Source organism: Syzygium oleosum, unplaced genomic scaffold, assembly GCF_021117445.2.
Source record: "Syzygium oleosum isolate NSW1041296 unplaced genomic scaffold, Sole_v2.1 Sole_v2.05, whole genome shotgun sequence".
NCBI lineage: Eukaryota > Viridiplantae > Streptophyta > Magnoliopsida > Myrtales > Myrtaceae > Syzygium > Syzygium oleosum.
In genome coordinates this window covers 13214776-13229394 of record NW_026607489.1, presented here as the reverse complement: position 1 = coordinate 13229394, position 14619 = coordinate 13214776, and the positions used below count along the sequence as shown (strand labels likewise).

At 42.8% G+C, this 14619-nt stretch overlaps 1 protein-coding gene across 1 annotated transcript; it reads left to right on the top strand.

Moving 5' to 3' along the window:
• The first annotated feature begins 6270 nt into the window (after positions 1 to 6270).
• Positions 6271 to 11998, top strand: LOC115663310 (uncharacterized). The gene is made up of 8 exons (XM_030585326.2): positions 6271 to 6822; positions 7212 to 7751; positions 8114 to 9322; positions 9479 to 9806; positions 10045 to 10300; positions 10396 to 10882; positions 10997 to 11349; positions 11504 to 11998. Exons 1-8 carry the CDS (start codon positions 6667 to 6669, stop codon positions 11772 to 11774), a joined length of 3600 nt encoding a protein of 1199 aa, XP_030441186.1. The 5' UTR covers positions 6271 to 6666; the 3' UTR covers positions 11775 to 11998.
• Positions 11999 to 14619: the final 2621 nt, after the last annotated feature.

The following is a 14619-nucleotide window of genomic DNA, read 5'->3' as shown; positions in this document are numbered from 1 at the left end:
TCGCAGGATCGCACCAAGTTTTATCATTTGTTTAAGAGATAAGTGCACTTGAAGACACGGAAATGCAATTGACTCTTTAAACTTTTTAAAAAGTACGATCAAGTCGTAAAACTTGTCACGAAAGTGAAAATCAAGTTCTGAAATTTTTAAAAGTGTAATTAAGTCTTAAAACTTGTCACGAAAGTGTAATCAAAACTTAAAACTTTCAAAAAGTGCAATTTATGGAAGGTCTTGATTGAATCAATATGATAAGTTTTGAAACATAATTACATTTTTTGAAAGTTTTAGAATTCAATTGTACTTTCACGATAAGTTTTATGACTTTCAATGCATTTATCCCTTTCTTTAATTCTTTCCCATTTTTAGCCCTCGTGCTTTTTAATTTTATTTTTTTATCCTTCGGGGTTATAGAATCTTTCATTTTCTTTGACGCGATGTAACGTTATACAACCGCTTTATCAAAGATGGAAAAGGCATGAAGAGAGCATAATCATGTGCTGGGCACGTGTGAGAGTGAGAAGAAATCCGGGCTGTTCACACGTAGCCCTTGTGCTTTTTAATTTTATTTTTTTTATCCTTCGGGGTTATAGAATCTTTCATTTTCTTTGACGCGATGTAACGTTATACAGCCGCTTTATCAAAGATGGAAAAGGCATGAAGAGAGCATAATCATGTGCTGGGCACGTGTGAGAGTAAGAAGAAATTCGAGCTGTTCACACGTATGGTATCCTTATAAGCATGTATGTACAAAGACAATTCATTTAGGGTAGGCATAGCCGCATTGCCATATCCAACGCAAGGTTTTGTCCTTGGCACAGCGGAAGCTACTACCAAAGGGCCTCATTGGTAGTTAAGACTAGTGCTATATTTTATATAGCACATCACTTCACCTTTTCCGGGCGATGTGGGATTCGGTTCATGTCTATCTCCTTCGCCATCCTCCAGGCGGAGCCACACTCCCATCCCTCGCAAGACCAGGTCGTTACATCATCCGTCGTCACGTGTAACTGCGAAATACTCAAGGGGGACTATTGTAACAGCCCGAATTTCGATGTAATTCCGGGATCAATAAAATTAACAATATTTCGCATTTCATTTTAGTAAGTCTCGCCCAGAGCTGATCACTCTCGGGATACTAACCAATAGGGTAAGGCTAATTAGAAAGCGGTACGTGGACCAAGGATCCGATCGCGAAGCGGACATCGATCACGAGAAATGATGAGAGAATATTATGAACCCATGTGGATCGATCTTAGGAAAAGTAACGGATTTGGTTCGGCCAAGGCCAACGATGTACAATCGGATCGTAGGTGATTCTGCATGACCGAGAGTGCACGTGGCCAACCAGTCCTGAACTTAAACCGGACAATCGTGACCTCTGGAATTGGTGATAATTTCTCATTCTCTCAATGATCAGGACCGTCATGACTCGGATAACCCTAAGTCGATACGCGTAACTTCTAGACAGTCGCCCGTTAGTGAGAGACCCTGAAATTGAAAATCGAGCGAGTTTTGGTCACGAAATTGGACCCGGACTTTGATACCGATTTTCGAAGGCTTGCACGACTATTTTCACGATTCTGACGTCATATTATACTGGCCACATACGTTTGGAGTTAGTCCGGTCGAAAAATGGAATTTCGACCCGGAAGTCAAAAATTACGATTTTGCCCTTCTGGGTGCCGATGTTGATTTTTGTGCCCGTATGAGGTTATTTTTCGCGGCCAAGGTCATTTTGGGGTGGCCACGCACATTTAGAGTGGTTTCGGTCAAAAATTGGAATTTTGGCTCGGAAGTGAAAAAAATAATATTATTTTATCCCAAGAACTTGGCAGTCGATTTTCAAGAGCTTAAGAAGCTATTTTCGCGATTCCGACACCATATTATGTTGGCCACACTCATTTGGGGTTGATATAGCCAAAAATTGGAATTTCGCACCGGGACCGGAAAAATGACCATTTTGCCCCTAGGCCAAAATTAATTCCGAAAATTTTGGTAATTAAGGGAATTAAATAAATTTGGAATTATCTCAATTATTAGGGGCCAAAGACTATATTGCCCCTCAATTATTTGATCCTATCTATTTAGAACCGTTGGATCAAGGGCATTTTGGTCAAATCGTCTAGGATCGCGACACGTGGCGCAATTTGGCTGATCTTTTTGACCATCTTGGACCAGACCTCTCTCTCTCTCTTCCTCATTCTGGCCGGTTTTCCCTCTCTCTCCTCTCCCGAACTCTCTCTCTCTCTCTCTCTCTCTATCTATCTCTCTCTCTCTCTCTCTCTCGGTTCATCCTCCCGGCCGGAGCTCGCCGGACCGCCGCCGTACCGCCGCCGTCCGCCGGAGCTGTTGCCTCGCCTAACCTCACCTCATCACCATCACCCTCATCCCGACCCCTGCTTCTCTCTCTTTTTCTCTCCCTCTCCGGCCGCTCGTACGCCGTCCCCGTACGGAGTCCGTACGGCGTCCGCGCCAGCCACCGCCACCTCGCCGGCCACCGTCCCCCGCCGTCCATACAAGTCCGTACGGTGTCCCCGTACAGTCCGTACCGTCGTCCGTGCGCCCGTCCGTACGCCGTCGGCCGCCGTCGCCGCTGATTTCGCCGTTCACCGGCAATCGGCCGCTCGTTTCGCGTCGTCGTGGTCTAGAATTAAGTGAGTGTATTTTCTAAATCCGGATTAGGACTGATAGTGCATTTTCTGAACTGGGTTGAGTATTGTCGGTGTATATTGGGAAAAAATTAGAGCACCATTTGATGAGGTATATTACTAGAATAATATTGGTGATTTATTGGGCGAGCATGGTTTAGTTGAGGATTAAGTGACTGGACTGCCGGGTATGCCCGGGCTGAACGACTTGTTGATTGCTGTGCCCAATTGTGGGAATTGACTAATGCCATGTCGTGTGATTGAGTGGCCAACCATTGCGGAGTGTGATTGGCCAATTAATGGCATGAATTTGACTGGATGCCTGAAATTGTTGTTGCTCATGGTGTATTGTACTGCATTGCATGGCCACGCATTTCGAATGCCGAGAATGAGGCGTGTAATGAAATTGTGTGAGAATGCGTGCCTGCCATGAGCATGTGATCACTAATTATGCTATGATGCGTTTTACGCGGGGTTCAGATAATAAATTGGCAGTGTGTGTATGTGTGATCACAATTCGCCCTGATGCGTGTTACGCGGGGTATGCCGTCCTCATGCACTTTGAAGCAGGACGATGCCCGGTTCGTCCGAAAGACGACCATCCTGATGCGTTTTACGCGGGCTCTGGTTCGTGAGGAGATCAGTGTTGCGCCTCATGCACTTTGAAGCAGGTAAGAGGCACTAGGCCAGATCGGTGTTGCGCCTCATGCACTTTGAAGCAGGCTAGACACACCGGGCCGGGAATGGTGCTGACTCGAGTCGTAATAAATATTAACAATTGAGACAGTGTGCAGTGTGAATTGAAACGGGAGCATAGCATAACATTGACACCACATGCATAGAATGCGTGACCCGGCATGCGAAATGAACACTGTAAACATGAGCATGAGTGTGGCGCACGTGTGACAATTGTATTCGTGCACGTATCTTGAGAATTTTAATGAATTGCCTAACCTGCAGGGTAATTCTTATGTTCCATTCGGGCCCGAGGGCCCAGGTTACTGTTTGCGTATTATGTTGTTTTGCCTATTAGGAGATTGCATGTTAGCCTAACCTAGGTTTAGGGGTTATACTCATTGAAATTCGTCTCACGGTTGTAATAACCCACCTTTTCAGACCCCCAGCCATAAGAATGCCGAATTCGCCGCTTTTTGGAATACTTGTACAGATACATCAGTATACAAGTACATACCCCGCAGGAAATGGGGAATCTTATGTAAGATACCGATCCATGGTGTTTGTAAACGTGGGAGAGTATTTTCATCAGACTCAGGAGTATGTGGCTTGGTGCCTAAGAGATGTCGACGGAAACCTAGGGCAACCCCTTAGGACTTTTGATGCGCCAATCGGTCAAAATGGATTGATGGAACCCATATATGCGGATGGCGAGGTGATCAATCCTCAGGATGTTTACGATGTAGATGGCATTGATGAGCCTATAAATGGGGAGCCACAAGAGCAACAGGTGATAGCTGAAGACCAAGACTAAGTTGCCGAGGAAGAAGACGAGCTGGAGGACATGGATCTGGATTCTGATGAAGACCATGGAGAGGTAGCTGAGGTAGGGTCAGACGTGGAGATATGATCTGACGAAGAGCTGGGAGTGGACGAGGATCTCTACCTAGATCCAGAGTTAGAGCAGGACTCTGAAGACGAGCGAGCCCAAGCCGAAGATATGGATTCTGAACCGTCCGAGTCTTCAGAGAATCCTTTCGAGGAGCCGTCGGATGATACTACTGGATCTTCCGACCCTGAGTGGGAACCCTAGGTTTATCCTGAGCCGTAGCTAGTAGTGAGGGCTGGTAACTTTTTGACTGTAGCCCTCTCTTTGAGTCAGTCTGACCTCCCTAGCCACTTCCCTTTTTGACCCCGTGGCATGCTGATCGTATAGGTGTGGACTTGTATCTTTTCATGGTTATGTATGGATATTTGTAAAGAAGTTTTCAATAGCAATGTAAAGTGCAAGTATGTTTTCATCTATGTTGGTTACTTGTTTGGTTATCCTTGGCACATGTATATTCAGTCAGGGTTTATTATTTATTACTTCCGCTTGTGCTTTACTCTCTGTTTAGGCGTTGGGTCGGCGATGCTTCCTGGGACGTCGCACACAAACAAATCGACCTTTGAGTGGGATGTTACCGCTTCGTGGGGTACGGGGCGTGACAACTATGGTTTTAGGTCTCATCAAACCATCTTAGTACTCGTGTACTAATGAGCGACCAAATCTTATTTCTAATTTCCATAGCCAGTCATAAGTGCATGTACATGCGTGTGGTCATCTGAACTACAAAAATGAACGTGCGCTTGTTAATCTGTATCCGAACTCCAAACATTTCAGGACACCATTTACTTCAGACAAGGAAAAACAATGTGCGTATGGTACATGCAAGAAAGCTTAGCATCCAAGAAAGCTTACCCAAAGTAACTTTTGTTTGTTGGTTTGAGGCATACGACTCCTTCGCTTTGAAAAAAATGTGGAACGATGCAGAAGCCTGTCTTGCGACGCCGCATGCATTGTGCACAAAAGCTCGGGAAAATTATCCATTCGGTCCTAAATCTATTGCACGGATGTCTATTCGGTCCTTAACTTTTCAATTTTGCCAATTTTATCCTAAATCTTTATGCGAAATTTTAATATAATCTTTCTGATCAATTTTCGCTGAAACTGCCGACATGATGATGCGGTCATCACTGGCCATTTTACGCGGCATGCCGTCGCGTCAGCGATTTTCGGTGAAAATTGATCAGAAAGACTAATAATTTCATACGGTTTAAAACTAAAGTGGTAAAATTAAAAAGCTTAAGATTAATCGAATAATTTTTTGTAAAAAGTTTGGTAGGTAAAGTTTTGGCAAAATCATATCAAATAGCGTACGGGAATACGAGGGGACTCAAGTCTTTTCAAGGGCCATCGGCTTCCTTTCCCGCCCGCTCTTACTTGACCCGAGGAGCTCTTAAATGATCAATTATTTCATTTTTTCAAATCACGAGCGGATGTTAACTTAATAGGGTTCCACTATAATTATTAAAAATTTCACATCGATGAGTGCAAATGATGGGAAATGAGCAAAATCATAATGTGACGACAATAGTCCCATAAATCTCTCCTAATCTTTTATTAAAAGATCTTTCCAGCTAGAATTATCATACAACCTCACAAGTTTCCCAAAACTCGAATTTCAAATCTCTTCATACAGCACCCATTAGATCCAGTTGCCAAATTTATGTCCGTCCTCTGAAAAATTTCCTCTCATCCAATACATTCGAAAGTCTAACGTTACATACAATACCTAGTATTTAATAGCACTCTTCGTTTGTTCGGTGCACAGATACCCGCTCGATCTCCTAATTAAGGAACTACGGTTTTAGGTCCTCCTCGAGTGATTTAAAGTACCCATGTACGTCCAACACAACCATTCTTAGAGATCAAGATGCATGTACGCATCTGTGGTCGTTCAAATACGAAGAAGGAACGCGGGTCTTGCCAGCCTCCATCCAAGCTCCAAACATGTCGGACACCAGACGTTTCGGACGAGGGAAGACCGTGTGTACTGTGACAGTGACGAAAGCTTTAGCAATGCAAGAAAACTTAGCCCAAGCAAACCATCGTTCGTGGGTTTGAGGCACACATCTTGCTTTTTTTTCATTTTCTTGGTCGGAAAGGCAGACATCTTGCTTTGATTCGCATTAATGGGGAACGATGGAAAAAGCTCGTATTGCGAAGCGACGTGCATTGTGCAACGAGCTTTAGCAACTTAAAGTTTTGGCGAGATCGGTTCATATACTGTAAGGACGTACGAGGAGACCGAGACGTTTCCCGGGTCATCCGCTTCATCTCGCCCCTTTTTCACGCTGCCCGCGGTCACTCAGTGATCGTCTTTGTTAAAGGCTCGTCTCGGACGGGATTGATCCACAAGCGTTAAAGCTGCTCGCTTCTTCATATTTGCTCTCTCGATCTCTCGTTTGCTAGGAATTCTCAGACATATTCGTCATCTTCGACGGGAAAGTAAGGATTTAAATGGCTTTAGAGATGGGTGCTGGACTGGCCATGGATTCTACAGAAGGTGCGGAGTCTGGTTCCGGTAGTAAGAAAGACAAGCCCACTGACCTGACTGGTATCATCTTCTCTTGGTCTCTTCGAGAAATCTTCGATACGAATCTCTACAGGGACAAGGTTCTCATTTCTTAGTCTCTTTCCTTCCTTGTTTTTTCCCTTTTTTTGGGGCTATGTTTGTTGCTTTGATCATGCTTTATTACTATCATCAGTAAAAGTGTAATTGGTGTTAGCTCGAAAATGTTCTAAATGATGTTAGTTCCTTGCTCTTTCGCAATGTTTCTCTTGTGAGCATCGTAAGTAAAGTTGGACTGTTGTAAAGTGGGGAAGGACCTTGCTCTCTGTCTCTGTGTGGCGAAGTTATTGGGTGTCCGGGGATATACTTCCCATTTTAATATGCTATACGGTGTGCTATCCGTGAGACATTAATTTGCAAGACGACAGAGTTGCTTGATCTATCGAGTGAAGTTGGTTGGTCGTGTTTGATTTTCAATACACCCATTTTGTAGGTGGAGAGCATCCAGGAGTCATTTCAATCAGTTGAGCAATACTTTGCGTCTTATATCTTTCCTTTGCTGGAGGAAACACGAGCCAGTCTCTGTTCAAGTATGCAGAATGTATCTAGGCTACCATTCGCGAAAGTCACTAGGTTTGTTGAAGGCGATAAGAATGCTTACAACGTGGAAGTGGACTACTGGAGAAACAGGTCCACTGGCAATGGCAAAGAACCTTACAAAACTTTGCCTGGGGATGTTTTGATCTTAACTAATACTATGCCGGATTCCATTCAAAGCTTAGAAAGGTTTGCAGGAAGATGGGCATTTGCATCGGTCACTAAAATTCCAGAAGACGAGGACGGGGATGCTCAAACATCAACAAGGTTCAGTGTCGAAGCATTTTTGGACAATGAAGTGAATGATGAACGTACCTGGGAGTCAATGTATGCAGTTTTCTTGATAAATGCAGTCACTAACAATAGGATATGGAATGTGCTACACAGATTTGGCAACTTGAAAGTTGCAAGGGAAGTTCTGTGTACGGATTCAGCGGTAAGGACTTTAATTTTCATACTTATTATCTCCATGCGGTATACGGTAAACATATTATTGCACCAACAAAACTTCATCAATTATATAAAAAAAACTCCATTTGCTTTTGAGTTAGCTTGTTATTTCTCCAAACAGTCAAACGAAGATTGCCCAGAGTCTGGCATTCACATAAATTTCAATGCTGCAGTAGTATGACCAAGATTTAGAGATAGACCTAGTTTATACATCACAAGATCCTCTGTGCTCAATATTAGTGCAGGTTGTGCTAGGATAGAACATAATCAACAATTTTTTCACGGTTTTTAAGTTTTACTTAGGTTATTTGGGAGTGAATTTTCAAAAGAGTATGCGTTTGTTTGCAGGCTGAGAAAGATTGCAATCTCAGCGTTACTCAAAGTCATGACTCTGGGCATGAGGGTCTCGATAAGAACTTGCTTGGTAGTCTGAATGAATCCCAGACAAAAGCTGTCCTGGCATGTCTTGATACAATCGAGTGTGAACACAGGTCGGCTGTGGAAATGATACAGGGTCCTCCAGGGACAGGGAAGACCAAAACTGTCGCGGCACTGCTCTTTACTCTCTTGAAAAGGAAACACAGAACCCTTGTTTGTGCTCCAACAAATGTTGCCATCAAGGAATTGGCGTCTCGTGTTTTGCAGCTGGTAAAACAATCGGTTTGCACAAACTCTCATGGGGAACGCTTGCTCTATAACTTAGGAGACATGCTATGTTTCGGGAACAAGGAGCGGATGAAAGTAGATTCAGATATGGAGGAAATATTCTTGGATCATCGAGTTGATTGTGTTGCGCGATGCTTTTCTGTATACACTGGTTGGCGGCATTGTCTACCTTCCATGATTGATACTCTCAATGACTGTGTCCGCCAATACCACATTTTTCTGGAGAATGAACGCCAGATTATATCAAAGCCTAATGGTAATGATGTTGCAAGCAAACGTGGGAGCGGCAAAAAGGAATCCAAACCTAAATTTAAATCATTTCTGGAATTTTTCAAGCACAGATTCAGGTCAAGTGCAGAGTCTCTCCGCAGATGCTTCTCGATCTTGTGCACCCATATCTCCAAAACTTACCTGTTGGAACATAATTTCCGCGATATTGAGTCCCTTCTGATCGCACTTGATTCTTTTGAAATTTCTCTATATAGACAGAAGTTGGATTCGAGAAAGTTGAAGAAAGCATTTTCATCGGACCGATCTACATTAAAAATGTGCACAGATCCACTATATACATCATTATCGATGAAGAGACGTGAATGCCTCTCTCTTTTGCGAACTCTTAATACGTCTCTCAGAGAGCTAAACCTTGCAACATTTACGTGTAAGGAAAAGATAGCTGAGTTCTGTTATCAAGCGGCTTCCTTGATTTTCTGCACTGCCTCTAGCTCATATAAGCTCTACTCCAAGGAAATGGAGCCTGTCAGTTTATTGGTGATTGATGAGGCCGCGCAGTTGAAAGAATGCGAGTCAATAATTCCGCTAAAACTTCGCGGTGTCAGGCACGCAATTTTAGTTGGAGATGAATGTCAGTTGCCTGCAATGGTTGAGAGCAAGGTATGTCATCGCTGAATATTTGACTAGGAACGTGCACAAGCATACATAAACATGAATAGTTTTTATGCTTAATTTACCTTTAACACAAGCATTCATAAACATGAATTATTTTATGCTTAATTGACCTTTAAGTTTGTGTATATTTTTGTTCTATAGCTTTCTAGCAAGGCTGGCTTTGGAAGGAGTCTATTCGAAAGGTTGAGTTCTCTGGGTCATCCAAGGCACCGTCTCAATATCCAGTACAGAATGCATCCTGCGATAAGTCGCTTTCCAACATCCACCTTTTACGAAAACCAAATTCGGAATGGGTCGAATGTTAACTGCAAAAGTTACAGAAAATGTCATTTGCCGTGGCCAATATTTGGCCCGTACTCCTTCATAAATATTTCTAATGGAAGAGAAGAACGTGGGGATGATGGACGTAGCCTTAGAAATTATGTTGAGGTAGGAGTTGTGTCGATGATTTTGAGGAATCTATACAGAGGTACGCCATGAGAGAATTTCGCCAGATTATATCATTTCCTGCGAAATTGTATGAACTAATGCAACTAACGACTATCATTGCACTTGTTTGGTTATATGTGGATGCCCCTTTTGCTATACTGTCGTAGAGCATGGGCAGGCGGTTGTTGACAACCGAAGCTGCAAGAGAAGAATATTTTCACGTTAGTGTGATCGTAACTTCTCCCTCGTCTAATTATATCGTCTTGGTTTTTCTGCAGCATGCAGATCTTCAGGCGAAGATCTAAGTGTTGGCGTGATATCTCCATATAGAGCCCAGGTTGCCGCAATACGAAAGAAAATTGGAAAAAGATATGAAAATATCAGAGGCTTTACAGTGAAAGTGAGGTCAGTGGATGGGTTCCAAGGGGGTGAAGAAGACATTATAATAGTATCCACCGTGAGATCAAACCCTCGTGGTTTTATTGGGTTCGTTTCTGATGCTAAGAGAACCAATGTCACTATCACCAGGGCAAGGTAGTCTCTTCTATTACTGCTTAACCGGGGCAATTTGAACTTTGCAGTAAGATGTTATTTACAAACATTCCCTGCTTTTTGCTGCCTCTATGTAGATACTCTCTTTGGATTTTGGGGAATGGGAGAACGATGATGAGAAGTAAATCTGTATGGGAAGCTTTGGTTCATGACGCTAAGAGCCGTGGATGTTTCTTCAGCATTGATGATGTTAAAGCTGCTTTGGATGGGAAGAATAATCAGCTTGATGATCCGGTTGATGGAAGTAGGGTACTACTTAAAAATGTGCAGTGGAGGGCAAAGTGCTCTCAGGATGCTAGGAGCCGAGAATGTTCCTCCAGTACTGATGATGTTAAAGCCGCTTTTGATGGGAAGAATAATCAGCTTGATGATCCGGTTGATGAAAGTAGGGTACTATTTAAAAATGTGCAGTGGAGGGCAAAGTGCTCTCAGGATGCTAGGAGCCGAGAATGTTCCTCCAGTACTGATGAAGTTAAAGCCATTTTAAATGGGAAGAAAGAGAATATTCGGCTCGATGATCCGCTCGATGGCAATAGTGTCCAATTTAGAAATGCTCGGTGGAGGGTAAAGAACTTTGCGCGATGGTTTCTTTGCTATATTTTGTCGGTTCAAAATGAACATTCGACTTTTGCTGTATCAATGACAATACTTTTTCTTATCAACTATTCGTCTATGTAGGTTTTCTTCGGCGACGACTTTGTGAAGTCTTTCAGAAAGCTGATGTCACTTAGGACCAAGATGTCAATCATGAACCTCTTATCAAAACTTGCTGGTGGCTGGAGACCTGAGAAGAGCAATGTGGGTTTACTCCCTCAAAGCTGTTCTAATATGGTGAATCAATTCGAGGTGGAAGGTCTCTACATGTTGTGCACTGTCGATATACTAAAGGCACTGAGATCCATCCAGATCCTGAAGATTTGGGATGTACTGCCCTTAATGGATGCGACGAGACTGGTTGAACGTCTCAACAGCGAGTTCAAAGCATATGCAGACGATTTCATTAGTTGCTGCAATGAGAAATGTCTTGAGGGGTAAGTCTCATCCTTTTTTACCCTAACTTCAGATTGAGGACTTATCAATAGTCGATATGATTCCCTTTCTGTGATAAATAACCGGAAGAACTGCCTTGAATTGATTTTTTTCCGAACTACTATCTTATTTGCGCACGGATCTTCCGTCGTGTAGGGATCAAATAGTTCCAAAGACATGGGAGCCTTCCTGCGGTATTGCTCGTTTCCGTAGTCCGGATCAAGTTCAAGCAGGGAGCGGTTTCGGGGCAGATATTTCGAATCCGGGGGCGAGCGAGAGCCTGCTTTCAATGAGATTCCACCCCTCATCATCAGTTGTGGTCAGGCACTTGTTTTCGGTGGACCCCGATAGCGAAGCGAATCTTGAATCTGAAGTAACCGAGCTAGATCAAGAGATGAATTCCCGCTTCGGTGGGCTTCATATTTGAGCAAACCCATATTGTTCCCCTCTTCACGAGCAGCATTTGACAGAATCAGCAGGGGAAAGAGTTGATTGATGATGGGTCTATCAGGATTGAAAACACAATTTCTTTACAAGGAATTTCCGTGCCCATGGCGGGTATTATCGAGTAGGCGTGGACCTTCTTCACTATTTATCTTCTGCTGGTTTTATGTCTCTATGTATTTGGTTGAATTAACGGCACAGAACTTTCGGTTAAGGACTAGGATTGCTTTTATACTAAGGATGTTGATTGCTGCCTTTGCATGCATGCTATACTTTGTGCGGGTGACACACGATATAGCCTTGATCCTCACCAATTCCGTGCACTTTCTAATAGGGATGAAGGGACTCTTGAGATGATTCTTGCAATTTTTTTTTCGATTTTAATTTCAATTCCGTGCACTTTTTTTTCCGTTACTTGTTTGTCTCTAGTTTGTGAATTCGAGTATAAGATTACATACCTAACTCTGTCCAACAGTAACATAAACAGCGAAATCCTCATCTAAAGCCAGCGCGATTCGAGATTCGAGATATCCATAATTTGGCTCTGCTCCTAAGTCATCTCGTTTACCCTTGAGGCAGAAACGAACAATAACTGCACAGAGCACGAACAGTCGTTGCCATCGTACAATTTACCGGATGCAACGAAACGAACACCATTTGCGCCTCGCCTTTCTCGAGCGATCGATGACACGAGAAGCGCAAAGTCGTTTTGGTTTCCCTTCGCCGAAACCTCCGGAGCAAGAGATCCATGGAGCTAGAAAGCTGAGCGGAGGAACTCTGAATCACTCGCAAATCCAGAGATGAATCACTCTGGTGAGGGCCCGCCTTGCCTGTGCCTGGCGAGGGCCGCGTAGGCTAGGCCAGCCTTTGCTTGTGGCTTTCGAGGGCGGCGTTGCCCGACCCTCTCCAGATATCGCCGATGGCCAGCTATTGCAAGGAAAATTTTTTTTTTAAAAAAAGTGAAGGATAAAAGTGCCCTTAACCAGCCGATGAGGTCAGGCCATTCTTGAAGACCGACATGACTACTTCGGGCCCTTATTTGAAACAAGAATCATTTTAGATCATTATTTGAAATTTTCCCTTATTTTTATGATTAGTATTTCGTTTTTTAAATCACGAGTCAATGTTAACTTATTTGGTTCCGCTATTAGGCTCTTGGCTATTGGTGAACTAAGAAGCGGTGAACGTTGACCAGAATCTCAAATGTATTGGAGGTGCAGTTGACTAGAGCACTTCTCAAACTATTTCTTTTTCAAATATTCCATATTGATTAGTGCAAATGATGGGAAATGACTTACACTTTTATCTCGTTATGCTATAAGCAAAATTGTAACTTGACTGATGATATTCCTATAGGTCTTTCGACAAATTTTTGAGTGAAATCTTCTCGGCTAGAATTACTATGTAATCCCAAAAGTCTCTAATAATTTAGATTTCAAATCTCTTTACGTAACAACCATTAGACGTGATTGCGAAAATTACTTGAACCCTCTTAATATTTCCTTTCATTTGAAAGTTCGATCTTACTTACAATGCTCAGCATTTATTATGGGGTGTGTAAAGGGGCCAAAAAGCCCGAACAGCTATGCGATAGTACTCTTCGACGCACGAATACCCACTTGATCGCCGAAAGGCTAAAACGTGAGGGACTGATTTTACCAAAGGTTGGAACCCTATTAAGTGCAAATATTTGTCTCGCAAAGCAAGTTGGCCAACCAATCGACACAAACATGTACTACCATCCCTATAAACATGTACAAAGACAATTTATCCGTCGTCACATGTAAGTGTGAAAAAATAAGGGGGGACTATGGTTTTAGGTCCTCATCGAATAATCTTGGTACTCGTGTGCTAATCGCGACCGAATCTCATTTCTAATTTTCATAACCAGTCATGAGATCAGGGCGCATGTACACATGTGTGGTCATTTGAAATAGAAATTCTTGTTAATCTTAATCCAAATTCCTAACATGCATGACCCTAATTACGTCAGGCCAGGAAAAACAGCGCGTGTGTTTATGGTACACGCAAGAAACCTCGGCATGCAGGAAAGCTTTACCCAAAGTAACTTTTCTTTGTCGGTCTAAGGCATATAGCTACTTCGCTTTGCGAAAGGCGCGGAACCATGAAATAGCTTGTCTTGCAAAGCCACATAGATTGTGCAAAAAATTTGGAAAAATTACCTAATCAGTCTTAAACCCGTTACACAGATGTCAATTCAATCCTAAATTTTTACGCAAAATTCCATCATAATTCTTTTGGTAAATGTTCGTCAGAAGGATTGCATTGAAATTTTGCGAAACACTAAATTAACAATATTTGAAAAGTTTAGGACTAAAGTGATATTCGTATAATAAATTTAAGATTGAGCGAGTAATTTTTTTCTTGTAAAGTTTTGGCGAAAGCGGATCAAATAGTGTTGGGGAATACGACAAGACTCATAGAAGACTTTTCAAGTGCCATGGTCTTCCTTTTCTCGCCCCTCTTCCTTGACCCGAGGTCTCAAATAACCATTGTTTTATTTTTCAAATCCCCAGTGATTGTTCACTCATAGGGCTCCCGCTGTACGGCTCTTGGCCTTTAGCAGACTAGAAAGGTAACTGTCGAAGAACAATGTTGAAATCCATTGGAAGGTGGCGGGGTTGGAAGAGAACGATGGACGCGTTAGGTTCACCCACTTTCTTTTTCTCCGACCCCCCAAAAAACAACTATTTCTTTTTCAAAAATTCAACATTGATGAGCGCAAGTGATGGGAAACGAATTATATTTCTTTCTTATTTGGTCAGATTTACCTCACCAATGACGGATGTTTTCGTCTGAATAGGCTA

Coding starts and splice junctions, on each gene's coding strand:
- LOC115663310 (XM_030585326.2), top strand. CDS start 6,667: ATGGCTTTAGAGATGGGTGCTGGACTGGCCATGGATTCTACAGAAGGT. Junction 6,823..7,211: donor CGAATCTCTACAGGGACAAG/GTTCTCATTTCT, acceptor CCCATTTTGTAG/GTGGAGAGCATCCAGGAGTC. Junction 9,807..10,044: donor TTTGAGGAATCTATACAGAG/GTACGCCATGAG, acceptor GTTTTTCTGCAG/CATGCAGATCTTCAGGCGAA.